The sequence below is a fragment of the Sceloporus undulatus genome, chromosome 9, assembly GCF_019175285.1.
Source record: "Sceloporus undulatus isolate JIND9_A2432 ecotype Alabama chromosome 9, SceUnd_v1.1, whole genome shotgun sequence".
Lineage (NCBI taxonomy): Eukaryota > Metazoa > Chordata > Lepidosauria > Squamata > Phrynosomatidae > Sceloporus > Sceloporus undulatus.
In genome coordinates, this window is record NC_056530.1 from 24,996,408 (window position 1) to 25,023,979 (window position 27,572).

The 27,572-nt window shown below is 55.8% G+C and overlaps 3 protein-coding genes across 3 annotated transcripts; 1 reads left to right on the top strand and 2 right to left on the bottom strand.

Annotated features, from left to right (window-relative positions):
- Positions 1 to 1,336: 1,336 nt before the first annotated feature.
- Positions 1,337 to 10,112, bottom strand: DEDD2 (death effector domain containing 2). Its single transcript, XM_042440654.1, has 6 exons — positions 9,917 to 10,112; positions 9,126 to 9,575; positions 8,879 to 8,989; positions 8,640 to 8,771; positions 2,694 to 3,089; positions 1,337 to 2,137 (listed from the first exon to the last, which is right to left on the bottom strand). The coding sequence occupies exons 2-5, from the start codon at positions 9,556 to 9,558 to the stop codon at positions 2,716 to 2,718; spliced, it is 1,050 nt and encodes a 349-aa protein (XP_042296588.1). The 5' UTR covers positions 9,559 to 9,575; positions 9,917 to 10,112; the 3' UTR covers positions 1,337 to 2,137; positions 2,694 to 2,715.
- A 66-nt stretch (positions 10,113 to 10,178) lies between these two features.
- Positions 10,179 to 13,704, top strand: LOC121915970 (zinc finger protein 574-like). Its single transcript, XM_042440649.1, has one exon. It carries the CDS (start codon positions 10,774 to 10,776, stop codon positions 13,324 to 13,326), a length of 2,553 nt encoding a protein of 850 aa, XP_042296583.1. The 5' UTR covers positions 10,179 to 10,773; the 3' UTR covers positions 13,327 to 13,704.
- A 2,328-nt stretch (positions 13,705 to 16,032) lies between these two features.
- Positions 16,033 to 27,572, bottom strand: GSK3A (glycogen synthase kinase 3 alpha). The gene is made up of 11 exons (XM_042439839.1): positions 26,081 to 27,572; positions 25,313 to 25,500; positions 25,146 to 25,229; positions 23,875 to 23,985; positions 22,010 to 22,140; positions 20,640 to 20,746; positions 19,891 to 19,988; positions 19,213 to 19,308; positions 18,669 to 18,855; positions 17,765 to 17,866; positions 16,033 to 17,442 (listed from the first exon to the last, which is right to left on the bottom strand). The coding sequence occupies exons 1-11, from the start codon at positions 26,373 to 26,375 to the stop codon at positions 17,366 to 17,368; spliced, it is 1,476 nt and encodes a 491-aa protein (XP_042295773.1). The 5' UTR covers positions 26,376 to 27,572; the 3' UTR covers positions 16,033 to 17,365.

The following is a 27,572-nucleotide window of genomic DNA, read 5'->3' on the forward strand; positions in this document are numbered from 1 at the left end:
ACCCAAACAAAAATTCTGCTCCCTGATGAATTTTCCCTTCATCTCCCAATTTTCTAGCATCCTAGCTGCTTACAAGTTCTTCTAAGCTTTGAGAAGCAGAATCTAGGCCTCCAAAGCAAAGGGCCAGGCAGAGTGATCCTGGGACAGCAAACATGGCAAATCTATTAAAGAGTCTAGGCACGAATTATTGTCAAGGTCCCCTTCTCTGCAACGCTAGACATTATCGGAACTGAAGGAGGGCTGCCCTCATTTTGCCCCCCCCCCCGGCTCTCCTTGGGGCTGGCACCTCTTTCTTCAGTTTGTGACATCTAGTGCTGCCTGGGCAACGCACAGAAGGGTCTGGGGCTCCTGCTCCACTGCTTCTCCCCCTTGAGAGCCCAAAACGGAGGCAAAAAAACCCATGGCAGGGGAGGCCTGGCAGCCCTGGGGCGCAAGGAGCTGGTGCTGCAGCGTGGCTCCCCTCCAGACCTCTGCCCTCTTTCCCTCACAGCCGCTGCTGATGCTGGCCACACTGGCCACTTCTGCAAACCCATGGCAGACCCCAGAAAAGGTGGAGGAGGAGAAAGAGAGAGTGACTGCTGGAGGACCCCCAAGGGGTTCAGTAGCTCCCATCGGCCCCAATAGCCAGCATGGCCAGTGGCAAAGGATGATGGGGCTTGCACTCTAGCAACATCTGGGGAGGGACACAGCCCCCATGTGTAAACAGTTTGGGGGTCTCTCCCCTGTCACTGTGGGCCAGGTTTCTGCCTAAACCACAAAGAGCTGTCCATGGTGCTGGCCCTGTCTGAGGGGATTTGCATTCAGCCCTCTCTAAAGTCTGGGCTCAAACTCACCATCCCACTTGCATGGAGGCGCAACTGCTTTACACCTGGTCTACCTGCTGCCCTTGCTTCTCCTTTGGTTGTCTCCTGGCACCAGGCCTCTTCCTTCTGCCACGTGGGAGGGGGATCTTGGCACGAGGCCCCCCCGCCAACCCAGACCCCATGGTAGCTCTTGGCAGTGGACAGGCCAGCATGGCAGGTTGAGCAGTACCCTGTGTGGGGCAGGGCTGCAGCAGCAGGGACTCTACTGAGACTCTGCTCTGCTGCCTCTCCCAGTTGTGATAGCTCTTACTCAGCACCTGTGGGGCAGGTAAGGGATGCCCTGCCCTCCTCCGACTGCCCTGCCGCAAGAGACAGACAAGCAGTTGCACCAGCTGGACAAGGAAAGGTGGGGAGGCAGCGGCAGGCAGCTGCAAGGGCCAAGGAGGACTGAGGCGGGCACCAGGATGCTGCCAGGGGGGCCAGGGGCCGTCTGTGCCCACTCTGGCCAAAGAGGAACCATTAACCCAAGCAGCTGCAAATTCTCTTCTTTATTGACATCGTCATTTGCAAATACAACACATTAAGAATTTTGTCCAAAAGTCTCTCATTTGTCTGTAAAAAAAAATAACAACTTTTTAAATTACACATTTCTGGCCTCTGGCCCTCCTCCGCCCTGGAGTGAAGTTGCTTCCTCTACCCACGGCTGCTGCATGAACCAATTCCTCACCCATTTCTCGTTTAAACCCTATTATTTACACTAGTATATACAAAGAGCCACAGAGCTGAAAAGTATTCTTAGAAGAGTGACTCGCATCCACCTCTGCAGTCTGTGGGGCTTCTTTGCTTAAAGGGGAAAAGTCCACACCAGAGAGCAGATTTGGGGGGAAAAGAATGGTTAACAGAGTGTTCTGCTGCCATCCTGCAACTCTGCAAAATGAGCCTGATGCCCACCTCTGCAAAAGGGGTGGCAAAAACCCACCACCACCACAAATACTGAGCATGATGGACACACCAACTGGGGCACAGAGGGCCCCATATCCTACATCAGGACAGAACAGCCCCCTCTGCCCCAAAGATGGCCAGTACCTCTGCCCTGGACCTACAGTACCAGAGCGTCCATCCAGACCCCCTCCTTCCCTGTGGCCCTTTTCAGTCCTTCAGCCTCTATAAGAGGAGCGGTGGCAAAACAGTGACTCCCTGGAGTCCCGCCGCAGCCAAGATCCAGCCTGTCCCACGACGGGATGAAGATTCCTTTTCCAGAGTTCCTCCCTGCCCCATCAAGCCTATATCCAATGTAGATAAGCCACGTGGCAACGGGGAGGAAAACAAGTGCTCTGTAGGGCGAAAAGAGAGGGAGTTCAGTACAGTGCTGGCCATACAGACCCCTGCCCATATTCAGGGGCCAGGCCAAAGGGCGCCTCTCCTCTTCACAGTCATTAGGCCTTGAGGCTTCTGTCTGAGGCCAGTGGGTACAGCTATGGTCTTTTCCAGTCTGGCTACTTTTCTACTTCTTTACCATGGTGAAGACATTTTAAAGAAAAATGCCTTAACCACAGCAGGACACAGGAAAGAACCGCCAAGTCCATCTGTGTAAGAGAGGACTCATGGTCTCTTGCAGGTCGTAGGGAAAAGAGCTTAGGAGAAAAGCATCATGCAGTATCCCTCATGGGACCTGATCATGGCACTGAGCACCTCATGCCCCACAATGAGGCAGCCTCAGCCAAGTCCCTAGAGTCACCTGGAAAGTCAATGCCTCATTTTTGGAGCCAAACAAACCCAACCACAGCTGCCAGACTGGGAATCAGAGATTCTTAGGAAGACAAAGACTTGACCTGAAAGTCTTTGTACCACCACCGGCTGATCTGGGGGCAAGGAGAGGGGTAGACCTACCTAAATTTCCCACAGGCTGGCATTACCAGGCCTGTGGAACGACGCTTTCCAGCAAGAGGCGCCGGCCCTCCTCGTAGTCGTCCTCGTCCACGTTGACTAGTAGCCGGATAGCCTCCTGGCCCACAGCCTCTTTGAGAGATTCTGTGATGAAGACACCCTTCAGGGCCTCCAGCAGCGAGCCATTCATGTAATCGCTCCAGAAGGCATCCAGGTAGGACAGCTCTGAGAACTTGATGTCACAGATGATGGAGCCCAGGTCACGGGACTTGAGGATGGTGTTGGACTGCCCAAATACATCAAACTGGCGCTCCAACTGGTTCTGCTTGTTTGACATCACATTCTGACGCAAGACGGACTCATGCTCACAGTATTCAGCACGAACACGGAGCCGGATGTCTGAGCAAGACATACGAAACAGAGAGAAAAAGAGGGAAAAGGAAGGAAGAAAGGGAGAGAAGCATTAGCACTGGGAGTTCCCCAACGGAAGGCATAGACAAACACAGAGTCATGCATCGGCTGCAGCAAGAGGACTGGGCCGTCCAGCAGCCCTGAACCAGTGCCGAACATAAATAAAACCAACCTAGCTGAAGGGCCAGGCCACTCAGGTTGCCCAAAGGGCTCAGGTCCTTTGAGATGGTCAGCCCCAGCAAGGGGTGTTCGCACTCTTCCAAAGTGGTCCTTTGGTGTGGATCCAAGTTAGAGTTGAACTTCACTAATGCCCACCCCAGCGGCTACCTTTAGCACCACGGCTCCTTCATATAACATACCCACCAAAGGGAGGCACACAAGGGCACCCTTCCTTAACTGCCAGCCCAAAGACAACCTAGAAACTGCACTCCAGGCTTGCTAACGCTAACTAATCTCTACCAGCGAGTCCTGGTTGCTACTGAACAAAGGCCTTTTATCAGCCTAGAGTCTGAAGCCCTCCTCCCCTCTTTGGAAACCCACAACTAAATCTGCCCACTGAGAGTCAGCTAAACTCTTCTGCATAAAAACACAAGCTTTAAACTCACTCCATTCTAAACAGGCAAAAGAAGCTCCTGAAATTAGTGAAGTTCGGCTGCAACTATGGCGAGTGGAAGCAGGACTGATCAGTTTTGTTCAGTTGCCAAACATATTATCAGCATTGCAGCTGAAACTTTTAAAAAGATTCAAAAGGGAGGGAGAAATGGAACAAATACAAAGCAGAAGAAACATTTAAGAAATGAGGCAGGTGGTGTATTACATACGCTCAACAAGGCCGTCAGCTTTAATTTCTCTGTGTCTTGTGGTCATCACCTGTAGAAGCATTAACTCAAAGTGCAGTCACAGCCCCCGATCCCTTCCCCCCGCAAAGCCAGGGCCAAGGTTGCGGTGACCCAGTCCCTGGCTGCTAGTCCTCAACCTGCAGGATGCTTGGCAACCTTCTTTCCAGATGGGCCACAGCATGGCTGGGCTGAAATTGCATTTGGACGGCTGTCATTCAGGTTGTCTTATTCCACAGCAGATTAGCCAGTAAATGACACCGTTTCAGTCCAAGTAAGGAAGGGGTGCCATCTTCACATGGGATAAAAAGCTCAGGCGCTGCTGGAGCCTTCCATTTGCCCCTTGTGGCTCTGTGCCACCAGCACCTGCTCCCCCACCCTTCATGGGCCACACGGCCAAGGAATTCGGCCACTGTTCTCCCCTTCTCCCCACTGCCTCCCACCCCAATGGCTGGCTATGTGGGGCAGAGCTGGGAAGTTCCATTTTTATTAGTATTGAACACAGCTCAAATACAGGCTCTTGGCGACATGAGAACAGAACAGCTCACCTGCCTTCCAATATTAACAGTGTGCTGGAGCTCTTAGTAATACCCACAGCTGTCAGAGTTGGCATTAACATACTGACACCCCTTGTGTCGTGCCCCCATGTTGGTCTTAAGCAAGCGGAAACATTTCTTCCCCAAGAGAGGGCAAGTGCCTCAAAGCAAGGCTGCAGGGAGTCAGGCCGGATTTTGTGTCAAAAAATGCTGATCCATGTCAACTGAAGGTTTGGGGGGAGGGTTTCTGCACCACTGGCCTGTACGAAATGGGAAGTGTTTCTGTGACCCTATCCCTCCAGCAGTAATGCCAGCCCTGAGCAGCCACATCAGAATAGAAACGAGACCAACATTGGAGCAGGGGCAGAAAGACTGCTACCCTCCCTCCCTCCCTCCCCCCCCCTGCACTTCCAGGCCCCAGTTCCAGTGAAATAATCCCACTGTGGTTCTCTGCAAATACAGGCAACCTGAAAGCAGGTCAGTCAGCCCCTTATGAGTGGGGCTCTTATCAAAATGGATTTCCCCAAGTTCTGAATCCGAGTAGCCGGACTAAAGAAGCCTCCAAGTGCATTACCACTCAAGTAGGATGCTTTCAGAGAATGAGGCTTGCCACCTCATCATCCATGCAACCCCCATAACACAGGCTGAGAACATTATTACAAGGCAAGATGAGAGAATCTAGCAAGAATGAAAGAGATCCCCACAAACAGTAGATTCATTTCTGCTCCTTTCAGCACAATTCTGCCCTCCCCACAAACTTGACGCACAAATTAACATTCACAGGGCAGCAAAAACCATTGCAGACAGTTTAACGGCAGAAAAATGCCCCGTTCTGCTGAAGGCAACCAGTCCCAGAGTCCAAGGCTGCGTCCCTCACAGTTTGTTTAACAAGAGCGCTGCAGGGTCCAGATGCAGAGTGGCTTCTGATATAGGAGAAGCATTGAAGAGGCAGCTGAAATAATCATGAGGGCCACACTTTTAGGTTTTTTGCTTTTTAGTTTGTCTGGGTATTTTTACCACTGTCTGGTACTTGGCCCGCTTGCCTGGGCCAATGCTTATGCTTTTCCAGGGATGGATTTCAACTGTGGACCGAGAGAAAGATGGTTCAAGACTTTTAGCACATGGTAACATCAAGAAATCATTCTGAGTTTCAACATGGCAAAAAGACACAAAATGGCGCAAAGGACCCAAGCTGTCTTCTGGGTTTCAGCTGGCACAGACTGCTGCAGATACCAGACAAAGCATGCACATGTCCTCTTGTATTCCTGAGGAGCACCAAGTAGGCACACAGATCAACTCAAGGACACCTTCAACCTCACGATGGATTTACTGAAAGTGGAATAGTAAAACAATACCAAGTCTGTTTAGAGACAAGAACAGTAAACAACTTTGGGGATATCAACAATTTTTAGAAGGGCACCTGCCAATCTTAGGTTTTGATTGGCCAGGAAAAAAACTGCCCCAAAAAGCAAAAGCTGAACTGAAGGGCAGGTGAAGGGCCCAGGTCTGCCCCAAGCAAAATGGATTAGGAGGAGCCCAGAAGGGATTCCACAGCAACACATCATGGCCTGATATCTGCAGCAGTAACTCTGCCCTGCACAACTAAGGTGATACCCTGCTATGGGAGCAAATGGCTCCCGGCTTCACTGGCTGAGCAAAGCCTTCCACGGACCAATATACCTGAGACAGCAACAGCATGACAGCCCCATCGGGGGCACATCCCTCCTAACTGCAGCCCCCCAGCCTGCTTCCATCGGACCCTGCTGGAGGCTTGCGGCACAAGCCCCCCCGCGGTGCCAGTCTGGAGTGGCTCTACTACACCCCAGGCACTATCCCAGGAGCTGCCAAGGCCAAAGCCCTGTCCCCAGTGGGCATCTGGATAGCCTTTATGATAGCCCATGTGCCTTCAGCTGGCATGCAAGAGGGAACGAGCCCATGGTTCCTCCACAAAGATGAGGTAACTCAGCACACATTTAAACAGTTTTGCTTTCACAAAGAACTGGTGGAAATTTGGGTGCATGGATTCATTTACCTTTGCGAGACCATTCTGTGAGAGGAGTGGACAAGAGAGACAGAGTCTCTTTATCATCAACTTTTGCTTAGCAACCTGGAATTTAAATGGTGGATTGAGAAAGAATTGGCAGAAAGCAAGCAGCAACAAAAAAAAAAACCATTTGGGGGATTGTATGTACTTCTCCTTTCCCCCTTCAGTCACTAAGGTCTATCTTGCAGAATGAGATAGCCCAGGAGGTTGCAGGCTGGGGAGGGGGAAGGAAGGAAGCCAGCCCCCTCCGCTCCTCACAGCCAGGAGCGCAACACAGAAGGGTTATGAGAAGCAGAGCTCCTTTCGGAAAAGCAGCTGCCTAGGGCACAGGAGCCTCCGCTTCCGCCCCAGGGAAGCAAGGAAAGAGGACAATGTAGACAGGCAACAATCTAGTGTTGAACGGAGCTTACAGTTTGATCCTTGCACCTACCCGGCAGAAGCCTTAGCTGCACCTTGAAGTTGCAGTTTTGACACTCATTGTATTATTTTTGAACCTTCTTCGTTAGAACCCCTTTGCCTGTAAATTGGTCAGATGGTAAGACAAGTGTTTTTGTGCATTTGCTTTTGTTTCATTTGCATTGCACTGAGACAAAGAAAATAGCACATCTGAGTTACCTGGGGTTGCTACACTGGCCCTGGGCACCCACTTCTTTAATATGGACCCCTTTCAGTGAAGGAAACTGTAAAAACTAAGTGTGGACTGGAGAGTCTACATGAAGATTTCACAGTTTCTCCATGGGGAACTTTGATCCTTACAGGAAATACACAGCTGAAAAGACCTTGTGATACATGAACAAGATGATAGATGCTGGTCTTTGAGACAGACTACGGAATTATCAAGCCAGAAATCTGAATGAAATGCACTCAGACAAGTCTAAACCTGCAAAGACTCAGGGTTTTAGGCTGGTACCATGGATCAAGTCGTGGGAAGAGGAACCACTTGAAGAGGGCCAGGGATAAGTGAGCGCCCAGACTCTATGCTGAGGCCTTTGATGGGAGGCTGGCCTTCCATGAGATACTGCAGCCATAGAGCCTGAATAGCATGGACAATTCTGGGCCCCGTTTTTCAGGATTCAGATCAGCTACGCATAATCACATTCCCAGGCAGAGGTTGTGGCGCATGTGAGCGCCCGCCCCGCAGTGGGACTAAGAGCCATTCTTTTCAAACGGGGGTTAGGTCTACTCTTTAGGAATGATCTTTATTCTACCAGATGTTATTTGAAGATTAAAAACCTTCAAATCTTGTCACATCCGCAATCCAGCAACCTTTTCTTGAAAGTTCTTGTTTTAACTCAGATCGTATTTACCATTTTAACAGCAGATGAAGCTATTTTTAATCTGAAACCAGCGAAGCATAAAAGTGGCATCTGACATGAAGATCCACGTTGAGTCTTCTCCAGTTCATGGCAGAAAAGGACTTAAAAGCAGCTAAGGCAGTTTCTCTCCAAGACCAGCATTTTAAGCACCTTGGTGCACTGAAAAAGTTTTCCCAGTAACTGATGCTAAGGGCTGCTTATTGATGTACTGCATTTATATCCCACCTTTCTTCCACAACGGGATCCATTTCAAAGCAATCTTTAAGTAATCTGAAGGCACCCTTTCCCCTTGTTCATAAAGCTTCTGGTTTAATGCAAAATACCATGGGAAATTATGATGTTATCGTGTATCACGACCCAGTTATAAAATCCTTTGAATAGGAATAAATACAACTTGGCCGTTTGGAAAATTATTAGCAAAAATAGGAACTAGCCCCATGACAAGGGGAATAGAAGACAACGTACTGAGGAGTGGGCTAATGTGCCCAAAGAGGGGACTGAAATGCCCATGATCCTGGTGGAGTAGCCTCACACTGTGGATTCAAGCTGCATCAAAGAATGCAAGCCAAATGTCACCTTCTCCCACGTACCACGGGAGACTTCTCATGACAGCTATACGTATTAGACCTTCTCCTTCCCCAACCAACCCCTACAGCCCCCTTTGGATCCAGCCAGAGAAGAACAGCATCTGATCCTTCCCTTAACGAAACCAAAACTGCTTGTGGCTGCTTAAAAAGGGTTTTGTGGGCCGGAGGAAAGACCTATGGGAGCCCTAAGAAGACAGCACAGGCCAGGCAGACACCTACCACAAGTCACTTTGGTCGGGGTTTGGACCTCCTGCTTTGGAGCAGAAGCTGCTTTGCCTCCCCGTCGCCTGCGGGGAAGAACGGACTTTGCTCGGCCTCTGCTGGCTCGCTTCCTTTTGCTGGAATTGGAGCCTAGAGGAGGAGGAACACAAGGCGTTACCTGGCTTGCCAGAACCCCCGCGACGGCCGCTCAGATCCCTCTGAGCATGGCTCCTTTACAAAGCTTTTCATGGACACACCTGTCTCCCACTGATCGCTCCGGGGCTCTGCAGAGGCCGCATTGAGGCAGCTGTCCACCTGCTGGTCTGAGGGCGAGACGGACGGTCCGTAGGTGTACCTCTCCGGGGAAACTGGAGCGGAGAAAGAGAGAGGGCAAAGGAGGCTGGAGAGATGCTAGGCAAGTAGGCTTAAGCCAGAGAAGGGTGAGAGGTGCAAAGCAAGGACTGGGCCGTGAGCCGGGGGGAAGGCCGTGCCTGGCTGCCTTACCTGTCCGCTGCCTTTTGAGGGAGACGTAAGGCAGGAGGTCGTGCCTGGTCAGGACGCGCAGGAGCTGCAGCAGCCGCACGAAGCTGGTCTCGTCGCACTTGCCCCTGCGCTCCAGCTCCAGCAGCAGATGCACCCCGTTCTTGGGCCACCGGGGCTGCGCCTGGCCGCCCCTCTTCCTCTTCCATCCTTGGAGGGCGTCCTCCTCCGCTGCAGGGTCCGCAGGGTCCGTGACCCAGAGGCCCGGGTCCAGAGGGTGGGTCCAGGGCTGGGTCTCGTCCAGGAGGAAGGAGAGCACCTCCACGTCGTTCTCCGTCAGCTGGGCGCCCACCACCTCGAACATCCGGTGCAGAGAGAGCATCCCGTAGTACTCCAGGCACTCCTCCTCCTCCCAGGGCTGCCAGCAGAAGCCCCGCGGGCGCCGACACTCCGACATCCTTCCCTTCGCAGCGCCTGAAGGGAAAGGAGGAGGCGCCAGTCAGGCGAGGAGGCTCTCTCGGCCAGAGCCAAGGGCCGCCGCCAGGGGGCGCCAGTGGCAGCAGCAGCGCAGGCAGCGCGGGGGCGGGGCCCAGGCGGAGGCCCCGCCCCTCCGCACCCCCTCCGTCGCCAGGGGGGCCCAAGCCCAAGCCGCCCCCGCCGGAGCCCCCTGCCCGGGTCACCCAGGCCCTCTTCGCCTCCGCCGCCTCCGCCGCTTACGGGCGCCCCTGCCCCGTCCCCTCTCCTTTCCCCCTCAGAAGCAACATTCACCCCGAAGGCGGCGCCCCTGCCTGCCCTCCCTCCCTCCCTTCGCTCACCGCGCGCCTTCCTCGGCTGCCGCTCTTTTCCCTCGGTTCCTTCGCTTTCGGCGGCTCTCTCGCCTTCGCTCCGCTCCTCACCGTCGCTCTGGTCTTTCTGGTTCTTTCGACGCTTCTGCGCCTGCGCCAGCCTCGCCTGCCCTGCTCCCCCTCCCTCTGCGCATGCGCCCGGACCCTGTTTGTGTTTTCCTCCCTTGCCTTCGCCTCAGAAGAGCCGCGCATGCGCGCGCCGGCATCCCTCCCCCATCCCCCGCTCACGCGGACGGACTGCCTCTCTCCTCGTGACCCGCGTGACGGGGCGGGGCTTTGCAGACGGATACGCGGAGCCCTTACGTAAGCGAGGCGGTCGTTGTTGCCAGGAGACGGCACTGGTTAAATAACCAAGGAGCGGCGGGGCTTACGTAACGAACGCTGGGAGTTGCAGCTCCTTCGCCTCGTGAGTGGGCGTGGCCAAGGCGGGCGGGGCTGCTTTGGCCACGCCCCCGCGAAAGGGCGGTTGGGCCGACGCAGAAGGCGCCGTGACGTCATCGCGCCAGGGGCGAGCCGGACCACTCCGCAAGTATCGAAGGCGCGGATTGGCCGCGCCGTGAGGGCGCCCGAAGGGAAGGACTAGGCCGAGCGCAGCCGCCGGAGAGGCCCCAGTTCGAGCGAGCGAGCGAGCGGAGGGCGGGTTGCCCTCAAAATCCAGGCCCCGAGGGGAGGGGGGTAAGGACAGGCCCCGCCCCTTCCGCCGCCCGCGGAGGCCCTCCCTCTCCCTTCGGAGCCCCGGAAGTGATCGGCAGGCAGCGCTGCGCCCCCAAGGCGCCTTCCGGCGCTGACGCGGTCCCCCTCCTCCTTGTTCCCCGACAGGCGCCTCGATGGCGGAGGAGGAGGAGGAGCAGCAGCAGCAGCAATGCCAGCAGGAGCCGGTGGCGGGGCATCCGCTGCTGGTGCATCCGCAGTACATGTGCTCAGAGTGCGGGCTGCTGTCGGACTCGCTGGAGGGCGTCCTGGCCCACCACCGGAGCCACCTGCCGGGCCCCTGCCCCGCCACCGCCCCGCGCGAGGGGGGCTTCCGCTGCCTGGAGTGCGGCTGCGTGCTCTCCTCCCCGGACGGGCTCTTGGCCCACCAGGACGCCCACCCCAGGGAGAGCCACCCTCCGCGCAGCAGGCAGGCGGCGGCAGCGGCAATGTCCCTGGGGCAGATCCACTTCCAGTGCGGAGAGTGCCAGGAGCTCTTCCCCTCCACGGCCCTCTGGCTGGCCCACCGGCAGCGCCACCGCAAGCAGGAGGAGGCAATGCCAGCCCCGGAGCCCTACGAATGCTCAGAGTGCGCCCGCCTCTTCCTGACCCCTGAGGAGCTGCTGGAGCACCAGGGAGAGCACTTCGCGGAGACCGAGAAGGAGAGCGCGGAGACCCCTGCCGACGAGGAGGAGGAGGAGGAGGACCCCGGCCCCCATGCCGCCTCCCCTCTGCCGCGCCCCCAAGCGCCCCCTCCGGACCCCCAGGCAGCCTCCTGCGCAGAGGGCAAGTGGGCGCCTGCCACGGCGGAGCCCCTGCGGCAGTGGCCTCACCACCAGCGCGACCACGAGGAGGAGTTCCTGTGCGGCGAGTGCCGGCGCGGCTTCTCCACGGCCAAGCGGCTGCTGGCCCACCAGCGCGTCCACGTGGACGGGACCCACGAGTGTCCCAACTGCAACAAGGTCTTCAAGAAGGCAGCCTCCCTGGAGCAGCACATGAGGGTCCACAAGGGAGAGGCCCTCTACCTCTGTGTCGACTGCGGCCTGGGCTTCTCCACCGAGATGACACTGGTCACGCACCGCAAGGCCCACACCGCCAACCCCCTCCACCGCTGCCACTGTGGAAAGACTTTCAGCAACATGACCAAGTTCCTCTACCACCGGCGCACGCACGCAGGAAAGAGCGGGGTGCCCCCACCGCGCAGGGCACCGGACAGCGGCAGCAACGGTCAGCCTGCGCAGCCGTCCCTGGGCGAGGGGGGGCCGGTCGTGAATGGCTCCGGGGGCCCCGCCTCCTCCTCCTGGACACCCTCGGCTTCCTCCCCGCTGCGGGGGGTGGCAGCAGAAATGCCCAGCACGGGGTTCCTGTGTCCGCAGTGCGGCAAGGGCTTTTCCACCTACATCCGGATGGTGCGGCACAAGCGGGTGGTCCACGTCCTGGAACGCAAGCACAAGTGCCCAACTTGTGGCAAGAAGTTCAAGAAGCTGGTGCATGTGCGGAACCACCTGCGGACCCACACGGGCGAGCGCCCCTTCCAGTGCTCTGAATGTGGCAAGACCTTTGTCTCACAGGCCAACCTGGCACGGCACCATGTCACCCACACCGGAGAGCGCCCCTACCAGTGCCAGGTGTGCAGCAAGCGCTTCACCCAGTCTTCCAACCTTCGGCAGCACCGTCTCCTCCACCTGACCTCCTCTGGCCAGGGACCCCACACCTGCAAGGACTGCGGGGCCGCCTTCGCCCGCCCCCACCAGCTGGCCCTCCACCAGACAACCCACACTGGGCGCTTGCCCTTCCCATGCCCTGAGTGCGAGAAGTCTTTCCCTCGGCGACGCCTCCTGGAGCTGCACCGGCTTAGCCATGCCGGGCACGAGCCCCATTGCTGCCCAGACTGTGGCGCCTTGTTTGCAGCAGCTGCCAAGCTGCAGGAACACCGCTGTGCCCGTCGACGAGAGCCAGCCCCCCCTCAGTCATACCCCTGCCTCTCATGTGGCAAGTACCTGGGGTCGCCGGCCAAGTTGGCTGTCCACCAGCTGGCGCACTCAGGCCAGCGCCCATACCCGTGCCCGCTCTGTGGGAAGGCTTTCACCACCCCCAGTGGGCTGAGCCGGCACCAGCAGCGCCATACTGGTCTGCGGCCTCACAAGTGCCCAGTCTGCACCAAGAGCTTTGTGGCGGCCTCAGGACTCCAACTTCACCAGCGCATCCACACTGGCGAGCGTCCGTTCCCCTGCCCAGAGTGCGGTAAGGCCTTCCGGCAGGCCACCCACCTTCGGGAGCACCGGCGCCTCCACACGGGCGAGCGCCCTTACCGGTGCCCAGAGTGCGGCAAGGCCTTTGTGCAGTCCATGCATCTGGCCGAGCATCGGCGCATCCACACTGGTGAGCGGCCCCACCCCTGCCCTCATTGCCCCCGGACCTTCAAGACACTTTCCCACCTGCGGAGCCACCGCAAGACCCACATGGAACTAGCACCAAGCCAGCGGGGGCAGGAGGAGGATCCACTGCCACCACCTTCTGCTGAATCAGCTCTGGGGACGCCTGGCCAGCCTGTGCAGACCATCATGTGCACCGAGTTCGGAGAGACAATCGCCATCATTGAGAGCGCTGAGCCCCTTCCGTTGGTGGAGACAATAGAGATTTACCAGGCCACACTGGAAGGGAGCCTCCAGATCAATGCCTTCGTCTAGGAGCAGAGCAGCCTCGGCAAAGGGCTGAGCCTCACTTCTCCTGGCAGCTGAGCCCAGGTGCTGGCTGTGCAGGGCTCAGAGGTGCCCAGTTGCATTTGGGGCTGGAGCCAGGTTCTGCTCCGTGCTCCTCTTTCTCAAAGCAATGCCTTGTTGCTGTGCGTGCACCAAGGTGGCGATAGTGGCCATGATTTATGGAATAAGGCCGGTGACACACACCTCTTCTGATATTTATTTTATTTTTCCAAAGGGATTGTTAGGTTAACTTCTTTTGCCAGTTTTGTCTCTGCCAGAGAGGGCCCTGGAAGCGGACTGGATGCTTAAGAGTCTGACCGCTTCCCATCAGCCATTCCATTAAATTATTCCTCCGCTGTTAGAAAACCCCCTTGTCTCCTTTTCATTGTGTAACAGTGGGACCATGACTTTTTACAGTGGGGTTGGGTTGCTTCTAGCTTTGGTAACTTGTCAAATGCAGTTTCTCCCACTCCTCTGGCCCTCTGAGAACACACTATGTACGCACATACTCTCACTTCTACAAAGCAGAGGAGAGAACAAATCCTGATTTTGGGCTGAGCTTTTCTGCCTCATTTAAAGTAGGATCCATTAAAAGCAGGAGGGAATGGGACTGGAGAAAGATAAGGGGACCCAAGATTCCTAGGTTGGAGAATAGCGGTGGGGAACAGGATTTGCTTCTGTAGACACAAAGTCATTGGTCTACATTGAGTAGGCCTTCTTGGCCATTTAATTGGCTGTGGTGAAACTGGCAGCTGATCCGATATCTGTTAGTTTTGCTGAGGGAGTGTAAGACCAATCCAGACAGCAATGGTGGCGAGGCTTGCGTTTAGATAAGCACAAAAGCCTTTCAGAATCGTGAACTTCAGCAGATTGGGCGCAAAAGCTGCAGGGAGGGAGGCAGTTCTCTGGAAGTGCCAGGCCCTCAAGGGGCGCCCTGAATATCCCCTGCTGACAGTCAGGACAAGTGGTTGGGGGGTGTAGGGGCTGGATGGTCCAGGCCTACCAAGTCGCTCTGCTTCTCTTTGACTCGGGCCAAGCGGATTACGTACAGCGGAGAGAGTTCTTCTGCTGAGCAACATCCAGCTGATAAGCTCTTAAAGCTAGCTAGAGCCAAAGGATAAAGCTTCAAAACTCTTTTCTAGCCAGTTATAGTTCAGCAGGAGGCAAAAGTGGCAAAACTACTTAGCAAATCAAGTTTTAGTTCATGTTTCCATAATCGCATTGGGCTCAGTTCAGGGTTATGCAACCAGATGAATGTTCCTGCCGCAGGACCCCCCCCCCTCCGGTATATCACTTAACTTAGTCTGATGAGGGGGCTGAGGGCAGACTGACCCATGGAGTCTCTTTTGGGACAGGACACCATTCGGTCCAGTTCATTACCAGCATGTCTTTGCAATATCCCATCTACCACAAGCTTGAACTCATCCAGAAGCTACTTGCTGCACACTCCTTGAAACTTACAGTCCCCACACCCCCATCTTTCTGTCCTGCAGATGTTGGATTTCAACTCCCAGAATCCCTAAGCATTGGCCATGGGGTTAGCAGGGGCTTTGGGGAATTTTAGCCCCAGACCCTTGAGTCCCAAGTCCTCCTTGCTGCTGTGCTGTAGTTCCATCACATGTCTGCACCTGAAGCTGCCAGCAGATACTTTTAAACACACATCTTCAAATCTGGGTGAGGTCTCTGCTGATCCAGCCTGTTGGTGACATACCTGTCCATAACTCAGGGATGCACATGTGTGCGTCCTGTTTTGGACAAGGTGCAAAGAGCTGTTCACAAGTCCCCTGTGCTGCATCCCAACTCTCCTCCAGGTGCAAACACCTGTTAAAGCTGGTAGGCAAGGAAGGAAGTGTGGAGGCAACGGGAAGCAAGCTGGGGTGGTGTTTTTTCTTTTTCTGTCCTGCTCCGTTGCCTTCATCCTTTTGTCCTCTCCCATCCTTGTTAACAGCTAATGCTCCTGGGGCTGTGCATGTGGAGCATTATGTCTCCAACATAGAATGCAAGCCCTTAGTCATCAGGGCATTGAATTGGGGATGTACAGAAATATCACAAGAGGAAGTTATGCTGTCTGTTAGTCACACTTGTATACACTGCAAGCTAGAAGCTGTTTTAAAAACACCCCCCAGCTCAGGTTTCCAGGGTTCAAATAGGCAGCCTATTCACCTGGTTAGCCTGGGAATCTCCTGAGGGCTGAAGGTGCAGAGTTGTGCTAAAGTGAAACCCCTTCTGTACTGATTTCAAGCCAGCAGAATCACAGATATGTATATTAATAAAATGCAGCTGGGAACTGGCATACTGAAACATCATTGGAAGGTTGTGGGCAAGTGTTTTCTCCCTATCCCAGCTTGCTGCTGCATAAAAACCTATACGCAGAGTGTATAGGAACCCCAACACAATCACATAGAGCGGTCTGCGGAAACCCTTGCAGCAGGCTTTTGAAAAATGGTTCACACTTTCTATTATGCTCCTTAAGGTTCACACTGTTATAGTCTTACTGATCACAAAGGGCTGAGTCCTGGTTTCCCAGCATGGCACCAGAGCCTCAGCCAAGAGGGTTCTTGGCCCATTGCAGCCCACAACTGGCTGGTCCCAGGGTCACCCCCCATGCCCCCTCGCTCCCCTGCCATCTCCCTCCTCCACAAAGTACAGTGCACCGCTACCACACCAGTCATAATAAGGCACCCCATGCCATTCTTTCCGTTCATGCCAATAATTTATTGAACCGGATGTCTGTACACAGCCAAAAAACCTAAGAAATAAACTAACACACAATGTTGGGAGGGAAGAGAGGAGGGCAGTGATGAGGATGGGTCACGGGGGCAAGGGGGCTTTGAGGGGATTTATCCACAGGCTGCACCCTGGCTCCCCAGGGGGAACCCTCAATCCTAGAGCAATTGAAGGTGGAGGGGGGGACGGGAGCCTGGGGCAATCGTTGCAACGTTGCGTTAAGAAAAAAATTATCATCTATTTACAGGGAGGATGGGAAGAGTAAGTCATTTTGTGGGGAGCGGAGACGGAAGGGGAAGAAAAAGGATGTATTTACAGGGCGACAGGAGGGGCCTGGAGTCAGAATAAACCTCCTCCACCCGCCCTTCAAGCGCCCCCTCCCACTCCAGGGTCTGTGCGGCTGGCCAAAAAGGGGCTGGCACCAGCCCATACTGGGAGCAGGGCAGAGCTGATGGGTGGTGGGTTTCCCCTCAAGAAGCCCAGGTGCTGCCGGGGATGGGAAGCCGGAGGAGTTGGAATGGTCGGCCGCAGGGCAGGGGAGAAGGCGTTTGTTCCCAGTAAGAGACTGCAGTGGTGGAGGCAGATCCAGCAAGTGTCCTGGGGGCAGGAACAGCCCTGGCTCCCCACCTGAATGGGACAGACTGAATCAAAGTTGGGGATTCTTTTAAAAAGGAGAGGAAAAGACCAACCCGCTTAAAAATACAGCATCTGTGTTTCAGGGGCAGACAGGCCGGGGGGGGGGGCAACAAAGTGTGAGTCGTACGGCGTGAAAAGCCGGCGTTCAGAGTGCAGGTGACACAAGACTGGAAATAAAACCATATTGTCATTTTGTTTTCTCCATGGGATCTTAAAAACTAGAGGAACTTAAAAAACGAGCTGGGACATATTTGGGCAAGAGGGAAGGAGAGGAGGGGGCAGCGGCAGGGCTCTTGGTCCCCCCCCCCGGCATCATCATGGACCGCTAACAAAGCCCTGAAGCCACAGGATGACTTTGGGGTTGCTTTCTTCTGCCCTCTCCCCGTGCCGAGGGAGCATGGGAAAACACGGATGCGGGGAACCGCAAATGATTTGGGGAGGCAAGGAACTGCTCCTCGCCCTTCCTCCCCTTCCCCCTCCCCCGTCAAACGCCCGTCTCATTCTCTCCAGCCGGCCGGCCGCCCCCCGGAGCAACAGGAGGCAGGCTCCCCACAGTCCCCTGGGCCACGATTCCTTTCCCCCACCGTTCACAGTTCAGAGAAGTCCGTGTGGGTGGCCTGGGGAGGGGGTCGTGGAGGGGTCCTGCCCCCGGCCCAGTAGCCCCTCAGGAGGTGTTGGCGATGGATCCTGCGCCGTCCCCCAGTGTCCCCTGGCTTCGGTCAGAGCTCAGCCGTCCCTCACCTACAGCGATGAGGGTTGGAGAAAGAGAAAGACGGGGGACTGAGCCCTCTGCTGTATTCCCATAAAGCAGTGGTTCCCAACCTTCCTAATGCCGTGACCCTTTAATACAGTTCCTCATATTGTGGTGACCCAAACCCATGAAATCATTTTTGATGCTACTTCATAACTGTAATTAAATAGGTGTTTTCCAATGGTGTTAGGCAACCCCCATGAAAGGGTCATTCGACCCCCAAAGGGGTCCTGACCCACAGGTTGGGAACCACTGCCATAAAGAAAGATCGCCCACACACTCCTCCCAAAGCCTCAGAGTCAAGGTACTTACTGTGCGTGGCTGCGGGTCCAGAACCCGATCCCACCGAACCCACCTGGGACCGAATGTGTGGTGGAATGAGGTTGGAATTGAGGCCTGGCTGAATGGACAGCTCTGCAAAAGAGACGGAAGAGAGACCACGAGCCATGCTCCGTGACCCTGTGGACGAGGCGGCCCCTCAGGCACCCCATCGCTGCCTGAGCCTCCCAAATCCCCCCTCCGAGGGTCGTCTTTCAAAAGTATAAAATCAAATTTAAATAAATGGAGGCGGGAAGCCTATCTCCCAAAAGGCACCCAATCCCTCTTCTTTGTAAACAGGAAGCACTAATGTGACACTGAGGCGGCTTTCATTGTTTAGTGCATTAGTGCAAAAATTACAGATAGCAACATGGGTGTTACAACCACACAAGGATGGTGGTCAAGGGCTCATCCCAAGCCCACTTCGAGATCTTCATGCAGCCCAGGCTGGGCTGGGGGGGATCCTTCTCAGGATAGCCTCGGAAATGGGTGCCAGAAGGGCAGAGCAGCATTACGGGGCAAAGAGTGGGCTCTGACAGGGTTGAGGGGCTTGCAGGTTCCATCTGCCTGCCCACCCTCCCCAATCCAAAATTCATTCCCTTCCTGGGGTATTTGGGGTACGTAATAGTAGGGCAGGGATGAGAATCATGCAGCCTTCTTCCTCCAGGAGTTATTGGAGTACAACTCCCAGCAGCTTGTGTAGCCAGCACAGCCAACAGTGAGGAATGATGGGCGCTGCAGTTGTCCATGAAGAAAGCTCACAGGGTCCCCTCTCCCACCAGAGGGTTCAATGGACACCCAAGACCATCCCTCCCTCGGGAACTCCTGCTTCCCTAAGACTTGCTTCACGTTTCAGCTACTGCCACCATGCCTGCAGGCCCCAATCCTGATCACTTACCCACAGGGCTGAAGTTGAAGAGTGGGGGCAGCTCGCGGCCATTGGGCAGCCGGGCATTGGGCTCACGCAGCTCATCAAAGAAGCTGTTTGCGCAGGCCTCGAGCGGAGAGAGCCGGGTAGCGGGCGTGTACTCAAGCAGCCGGCTGCACAGAGAGATGGCCTCCAGCGGCGTGCGGGGCTTGAACACCTGGGCAGCAGAGGATGGAGGCCAGGGCATGTGGTCAGCCTCAAGCCCAAGGCTCCCTGCCCTTCAAATGCCCCTCACCTGTGCCTCAGGCAGAAACTTCCCTAAAAGCCATCACAGAATTCCCTAGCCATCAAGGGCTCTTGTGAGGAGCCGCCACATTTGTTGAGCATGGATCAACCGCGCAGTGGAGAAACCACATTCCTATGAGATGAAGTGACAAAAGGCAACCCTGCACAAGTTCAGCGCAACAGCTGCAAAGCCCACCTGGCATTTGACCCTGAAAAGGGTGCCCACCCTTTCCCAGAGTCAGGATCGTGCCCCCCAACACGTTCCTCCCCCCACTGCCATCCTTTTTACCTTTATCCAGGGGTGTGCTTTGATCTGGGGGAATTTGAACTCTGTGTAGTTGGGGTTCATCTCTCGGATCTGTTCTCGCGTCGGTGTTCCCAGCACCTGGGACAGGTAGAAGGGCACAGTGACACCCCAGCCTTACTCTCTGGCAGACAACTGCCTATGCCGCCTTAAGTTTCTCCGTCTTGCTGGACAGGATGGACGCCTCCTTCCCCAAAGGGGTGGGCAGCAAGGGAACTGCCTCTGTGGTTTATTTACCAAAGGTTTTCTTGAAATGGGGAAGTATGCATGTAGAAAAGCCTATTAGAAAGAGCCAGACTTCCAAACTGCATTCCTGGGAGCTGGTGGAGCCCATAAGCCTGGGGGGCAAGTCTGGCAAGGGTAGTCCAGCTCTCCAAAAGACAGCCCAAACATGACCCCTTTGTCTCTTCCCATGGACTTCATGGCCCATGTGGCCTGTTCCAACTCAATGAGTCTATGTATCCATGGGGAATGAACGGGAGGTGTAGCAGCCCAGCCAGCCTCCTCCCAAAACTAAGAGCAGACACAAGCAGTGCACAAAACATCCCTCTCTCTCCAGGCACAAAGCTGGAAGGCCAGCCATCTACACCACGCCAAGTGGAGACATCTCCCAGGGCCCCACGGCCGGGGTGTAAGAAGTGAAAGGGGTGCCCCATCCATTACCTTGATGATTTCCACCAGCTGGTCCACGCCGCTGTCCCCAGGAAATATAGGCTGCCCTAGGAGCAGTTCCGCCAACACACAGCCGGCTGACCAGATATCTAGGTGGGAGGGATGAGGAAGAGGAGAAGGGGAAAAGAGGCCCTTCAGCAGCATCCAGCTCCCAAGACCACAACTGGGGGTCCTCCAGCCTCTATTTTGCTACCATCCGTAGGGAAAGCAGAGATTCGGTTGCAGCTCAAGTGGGGCGGTTGGTTGGGGGGGGGGGGGGCAAATGGACCTGTGCTTTGCATACAAACAAGTTCGAATTTGACCCCAGCATCTCCAGGGAAGACTGTGGGGGCTTGGGGTGTTCTGACCACTATAGCAGCAAATACTGAGCTGAAGGGACCTATAGCAGCTGACAACAGAGAAGGCAGGCAGCCTTCTACCATTACTGCTGGTTGGCAATTTTCATCTGCTCAGTTGTTATAGCCAAAAGATGAAGGATGCTGGGAACTGCAGCCCAAACACACCTGGAAAACCACAGGTGCCCACCCCCTGCCTAACATGACATGATAAGGGCAGCTCTAGTACCCTGCCTCACATGATGTCACATGGCATTTCAAGCAGCCATCCCTTCAGTTCACAGGTGAATTTTCCTCCCTCTGCAAGCAGGTCCAAATCCAGTTTACACCCATATAAACTGGAGGCACTCCTGCTCCTGAGGTACAAGGCATGTAGAGGGAACAGAAGAGGGGTTGGGCGCTCACCTATGTTTGAGGTGTAGTCAGTGGCGCCAAAGATCAGCTCAGGAGCCCGATAGTAGCGAGAGCAGATGTAGGAGACATTGGGTTCTCCCCGCACAAGTTGCTTTGCACTGAAAAGGGGAAAGGAGAAGACAGGCGTCCATCAAGAGCCGCCGTGGCTACAAATTCAGACTGAGGCCAGAAAGACAAGGGTTCAAAGCTGCACAAAGCTTCAAGGCTCAGCACATGGCAATCCTTCCACAGCTGCTGCTGGCTCAATCTCGGCCTCACCTACTCCTCACTGAGGATGAAGGTCTGGAGGCAAAGGGAACCCCAACACGCTGAGCTCCTTGGGAGAAGGACAAAACCCAAGATGTAATTAAGGGACATTTATATCTTGCCTTTCTGCTCTAATTGAAATAAGAAATAGAAATTGCCCTGGGAGGTTTTGCAAAAACAGATGGCAATCGATACAATAATATTGTCAACATTAAAGTCTAATAGCAAAAACTGGAAATAAGAGCAGGCCTACAGGCCTAGGACTAGGAGAAAGGGTTTGTGCCCAGTCCCCCACAAAGCCCCATGGCAAGGGCCCAAGCACCCATCGGAAGTCTGCTACAAAAAACCTTCACCCTTGGACCCAATCCAGAGCCCAGGAGGCTGCAAAGAGCACAGGTCACTCCCAGAGATGCCTGGGGAACTGACCACATCCCAGAAGACCTGCGGGCGCATGCTTCTTCCCTACAGCTAGTGGAAAGAGAATAAAACTTGTACAAGAACAGCCCAAGAAAAAGCAAGGAAAAAGAAATAATGCAAGAACAACATATGCTGCTTTCCTTGCAAAGAAGCTGAGTTTCCTGTGGGTCTCCTAACTGCTGGAAGGGACCCAAGGCTCATCCAGTCCGACCCCCAGCCAGGCAGGAATACACAGCCAACGCACTCCTGAGAAATGGCCATCCATGCACTTTTTAAGGACCTTTAGGGAAGGAGAGTCCCTCACCCCCCGAACCAGCCCATATTCCACTGACAAACAGCTCTTACAGTAAAGACGTTCTTCCCAAAGTTCAGGTCAAACCTCTTTTCTTCTCATTTAACTCCACCAGTTTTAGTCTCTGGAGTGGCAGAAACAAGCCGGCTCCACCTTCTCTATGGCATCCCTTCAGATATTTCAAGATGGCCATCCTCTTGCCCTTTTCTTCTCCAAGCTCAGCATCATCCCCAGCTCCCCCCATGACTCACAGGGCTTGGTAGTTTCCAGACCTTTGGCTGCGCTGGTCACCTTCTTCCAAACACAAGCAACGTCTCCCCAAGGGCACCCACAGCAGGGAAACAGCCGAGAGGGATTTCAAGTTGGACAGACAGGCAAGCCCCATCTCTCTCTCTCTCTCTCTCACCTGCCAAAGTCACAAAGCTTCAGTACTGCTGTGTCGGGGTCTACCAACAGGTTCTGGGGCTTGATGTCCCGATGACACACGCCTTGAGAATGGATGTAAGCGAGGCTGCGGAACAGCTGGTACATGTACACCTGAGACAGGGAAGAGAGGAGGAGAGGCAACAGGCTTTTAGCTTAAAGGGGATGAAAGCACAGTGATATGGCGGCACAAAGACATTTGCTCCTCTGCAGTGAGGGCTCTTACCCAACAACACCAGTGCTGCATGGTCATGGACTTGGGGCTTAATCATTACACTTTGCAGTAACAAATTCCAAAGTTAGTTCTATATTTTAAAATGTGGCTTTTAGTGTATTGTTTTTGGGTACGTATTTAGCTAATTGTTGTTATGTGTGTTGGGAGACTGTTGCTTTGGCATTTATACTGAATTACATTAGCTGCTTCTGAGCCTCTCCACTTGAAGAAGAAGAGAAGTTAGGCATTTCATGTTAAGATGAACTAAAGGAATGCTGTGGTCCAGGCCTCAGAGGTAGAGAGGAACTGCTGGACCTCTTACCCTTTCCTTCCACCACTCCCTTCTTCTCCTTCTCTGTCATGTCTTTTTAGATTGTAAGCCCGAGGGCAGGGAACCGTCTAACTAAAAAGATGGCATGTACAGCGCTGTGTAAATTTACAGCACTTCATAAAGAAAGGTTAATAATAATAATAAATACAGAAACTTACTTCTGTTGATCCTGAGTAAGGCACTGTGTCAATGCAGAGAGGACAGTGTTTATCCATAGCTGCCATTCCCCCTCCGGAGAAAATCTGGGGCTCAAATCCAGCTCCCAACCAGCAGGAGCACCGCTGGGGGGTTCACAGGGGAGTGGGCCACAGGAGGTGACCCCACCGCTCCCCAAACATCTGCCTTTGGGAAGGAACCGCTTGTGCCATTCACCCGCAACCCTTTAAAACTCTGAAGAGATGGGGTGAGTGGGGTGAGCCTCAGTGGGAGAAAAAAAGGCCCCAAATGTTGTTGTTGTTGTTGTTAAAATTAAAATATTTAAAATTCTTTAAAAACATCAAACCTTACCAAATTTTCACTTTAACCACATGAAACTATGTACATGTGCGTGTGATACTGTAGTTTACTGTAATGCATAGGTATAATTTTAATTTTGCTAGTTTTGTATCATGACTAATACCATTACATTCAGTGATACATGCGAATTAGGATTTGTGAGTACCATTCGTACCATCAAACATTGCTAAGGATTCGGAGTGGCGCACTGTGGAGGAGGTCAATGCAGAGGGTGGCACAGCATCACAAAAGTCACACCTGCTGTGAATGGCGCTTTAGAGGGGCCACAGAATAATTAAAGCCAAAATGCTTTTAACAAAAGAGACGCTGAGAAGGCAGGTGGCTTTGCTGCTGTTTAGGAAACTGAGCCGCTAGTCCATGACCTTACTGTGTGCCTTCAAAACATACAAAATGAGGCCAATCACTAAACCAGTGGTTTTCAATCTCTGGCATGCCAAGAAAGGCAGCGATGAAAGAATTAGCTAAGTCCCTCAAGTGCAAAGATATATCATTGAATAGCAAAGTCTGGGTCATCCAAGCCATTAGCATTTAGTGGAGAGGTTTTGTGGGGCATAGCACCCTGATGGCGCTTTACAGCATTAGAAACAAAGGGAGTCTCCTACGAGTTCAATGCTGGGAAACAGAAAGTACAAATGTTGGGGAAATGGCCATTTCTAATCAGGGTGGTCTCCTTCCGACAAGCCAGAAACATATAGGAAGGGTTCCCAGCAGCTTCCTCTAACCCTCAGCATCAAGACATGGCCCCCTCCCAGAACATCAATGCTTTCAAGGGCAGGTGGACACATACCTTTACATAGATGACAGGGATGGTCTGTTTGGCTTTGGTGAAGTGGCGGGCCACACGGTAGACCGTCTCGGGCACAAAGTCCAGGACTAAATTGAGATAAACCTCATCTTTCTGCAACAGATTTTGGAAAAGAGGTGGATTAAGATGGAGCCTCCAGCCATCTCTCACAGTACCCCAAACTGAGGTGGCGGACCACCTGGGGCCACAGAAGCGTCTGCCTGGACCAACAAACGCCCCGTTAGAAGCCCAGCTTCCGTTTCAAAACCAAAGCAGGGACTCTAGCCCTCTTGGGCCACTGCTGGCTGCAGAACCAAAAGTGCAGAGGCAAAACCAAGGAGTTCTTTTTCAAAGGAAGACACTCACTTCCCTCTTAGGTCTCTATGGAAGACACACTGGGAAGCATCAGCACTGTCAGTCCTAACTGCGGAGTGTTCAGGGTGAAAGGGATTCTGCTACAACTGCCTCCACACATTGAAGGACTGAACCCCAGAAATAAGAACGCACCCCACGGCCAAACTGTTACGAACAAGGAGGCCAGCTAAGAACAGCCTTTGCTCTGTTGATACCTTGGCCAGCCTGAGCTGCAGCCTGGATATACAAAGCAAAACGCAAGCAGCCCACCTAAGTGCTGCCACTGGGGCCCGCTACTTTCACTCATTTGAGCTGGAAAATAAAGGTCCTTCAAGACCTGTCACAGAAAGGCCTGGATGACAGAGTAAGATCAAGGGTGCCTGACAATCCCACTGGGATGACTCTCAGCCAAACGGGGCAAACGCCACACAGCTAAGTCCTGCCCAGGAACTTTCCCTGTTGAATTCTGTTGGGAAAGAAGAGCCCTTCAAGTAGGACCTTGGGTGCCAAAGGCCGAATCCCCACTAGCTATGAGCTCCCAGGACTGCCTTGGTGGGTCATGATCTCTCAGCCTATCCAGCGCCACAAGGCTGTGGGGAGGACGAGGGGCCAGGTAGAGCCCCCCACAGCTTTGAGGAAAGGCCTGAGGCTGTTCTCCCCTCCAGAGCCATGCTCCTCCTTGACACTTCGACAACTCAGATGGGGAGGGGGCATGTTTTGTGCAGGGGAAGGAGGAACAGCAGCGGCTGAAGGGCCAGGCCTGCCCTGCCTTCCCTTCCCTCAGCCACACTGCCCAGTCTGGCACATCTGAGGGCAGGCGTCCTGCATCGCAGGTGGGAGGGCTGGGTGCCAGAGCCCCCTGTGCCCGGATCCTTCCCTGCCGCTGTCCGCCAAGTGCCCTCCTGGGGGCTGCCCCATACCTTTTCCCCGCTGGAGTAGAAGAAGTAGCGCAGGCGGACGATGTTGCAGTGGTCCAGCTTCCGCATGATCTGCAGTTCGCGGTTCTGGAAGCAAGAGAAGGAAGAGGAGGTGAGGCGGGGGCCGCCATGGAAGGCAGAGGAGGGCTGGGGCCCCTCTGGCCGCTCACCTTGAAGCGCTTGTCCTGCAGGACCTTCTTGATGGCCACCAGCTCCCCGGAGTCCGCCAGCCGGGCCTGGTAGACCACCCCAAAGGAGCCGTTCCCGATGACCTTGATGTCCGAGTAGGAGACCTCCTGGGGCCGGTCGGGGCCTTGTCCGGGGGTGGCCACCACCGTGGTCACTTTGCTGCTGTCGCCTGGAAGGAAGGGAGGACAGTCGGCGGGGGCCCCACAGACCCACCGCTTCTCCTGGGCCATGCGCATCCAAAGGGCCGCATCCCTCCCTCTGCCTTTGGTGGCCACACTGTAGGAGCCGGGGGCCTTGGGGGCCTTTAGGCCTGGGGGGGGGCACCACTGCCATTGCTTTGCTGCTGTCGCCTGGAGGGAGGCACAATGAAGGGGGCAGTGCAGCCCCCAAGGGACCCCTGCTCTTTGGGCTCCGGGGGGGGGGAAGCTAGTGGGGCCAGGCCCGGGGCTGGTCCTGGGCAGTGCGTCCCCTGCAAGGCAGGGGCCAGTCCCAAGGAGCCCCCCATCCCTGCCTCTGCCCTTGGGGCACTGCGGGGCTTGGCCAGGCCCACCGTGGCTCTCCGCTGCTCCGGCGCCGCTCATGGCTGCCTGCCTGCCTGCCTGCCTTCCTTGCCTTCCTTCCTGGCGGGACTAAGAGGCCTCGCCCCGCCCCTCCTCACCTGTCCTTGGCCCCGCCCTCCCCGCCCCGCCCGCCGTTGCCTGGCAACCGCCCCTCCCTCCCGGGTCCCGAAGCCCCTTCCTCCGACTCACGTCCGAGCCTCAGCCCCGGAAAGGCGCCGACGGGGGCGACCCCGCTGCCCCCTCCGCCGCCGCCTCCTCCTCCGCCGGGGCCCGGCCCTGAGGCAGCGGCTGCGGCTGCGGCGCCCCCCGGCCTGCCTCCTGGCGCGGCGCCCGACGAGGGTCCCGGGGCGGCGGGGGCGGCTGTGGCGGCGGGGCCTGCTCCCGCTCCTCCTCCGGAGGCTCCCGGTCCGGCGCTGGCGGCGGCGGAGGGGTCGGCGAAGGAGCTGGTTCGGGGCCGGGAAGAGCCTGCGCTGCCGCTGCTCATGGCGGCGAGGCCGGAGGCGAAGGCCGAGGAGGAAGGGACCGGGTTGCCTCGCTCAGCGAGAGAGAGAGAGAGAGAGAGAGAGATGGCTCCGTCGGAGGCGGCTCGGGAGCCGGCCCAGCCCGGCCCTGCCCCGAGCGACGACGGGAAATGCAGTCCCAGGCGCCCCTCGCCCGCCCGGCCCTCGCCGAACGCGAACTACGGTTCCCAGGAGGCGCCGCGCCGAGGGGAGGGGCCAGGCGCGCCCCCGCCGAAAGGCATGATGGGACGGAGAGGCTCCCGGCAGCCCCCGCGCGGGACACCAGGCGCGCCTATCGTGGGGCGGGGCTACGGGGGCCGGCAGGCGAAGTCGCGCGTCCGCCTTCCCTTGGGCCCCTCCGGCGCTCCGCTCCGTCGCCCAGGCGGCGCGGGCCCTCGTGTCTCGGCAGGACCACGGCTCCCGTCGTGCCCCGCGGCCGGAAGGGTCTCAGGAGGCGTGGCGAGGGGAGGGGCCTCCTCCCTCAGGGACCGGGGCGGGCGGCGCTCCCACCGCAAGGGCTCCTGGGAGCTGCAGTTCCTGAGAGGAGGCCCTGCTGGGCTCAGACTCGGTCCCTGGAGCGCCGAGGGCCCCGCCCAGGGCAGCCCAGGGCCCTCGGCCTCCAGGCGCTTGTCTTATTCCCATGATGCCGCCCTTCGCCTGCGCTGCAGGGCCTTTGGCAGCAGCAGCAGCAGCCTTTGTTTGTTTGTTTGCTGGGTTTGCCTGCTGCCTTTCTCCGAAACAGAGTGGCAGCCCAGTCCCGGAGCCTGGTTCCTGCCCCTGCCCTTGAATGCTGCTGCAAGGCTCCTCTGGAAAGGGCTAGGGCTAGGGCTAGGGCTAGCGAGGCCAGTCCCGGAGCTGGGCCTGAGGGAAGGCTCTCTCTCCAGGAGCCTCCCTCCAGGTGGGCTCCAGAGGTGCCAGCCGGGGCCTGGCAGCGGATCTGGGGAGGTGTCCGCCTGCAAGGCAGCCAAGAGCCAAGGCCCTGCTTTCCGGCCCTTGTCCTCCGGCGGAAGCGCTTGGAGGGCCCCCTTGGAGGAGGCAGGCGGGACTCGGGAGCCACACCTGGAAGCAGTGGCGGCAGCAGCGGAGGGCATCAGGGAAGCGCCCGTCCCCGGCGCCGGGGCTGCTCTGTTTGGCCAGAGGCACAGAGTCCCTCTGCCTTCCTCTTGTTTGTGGAAGAGACG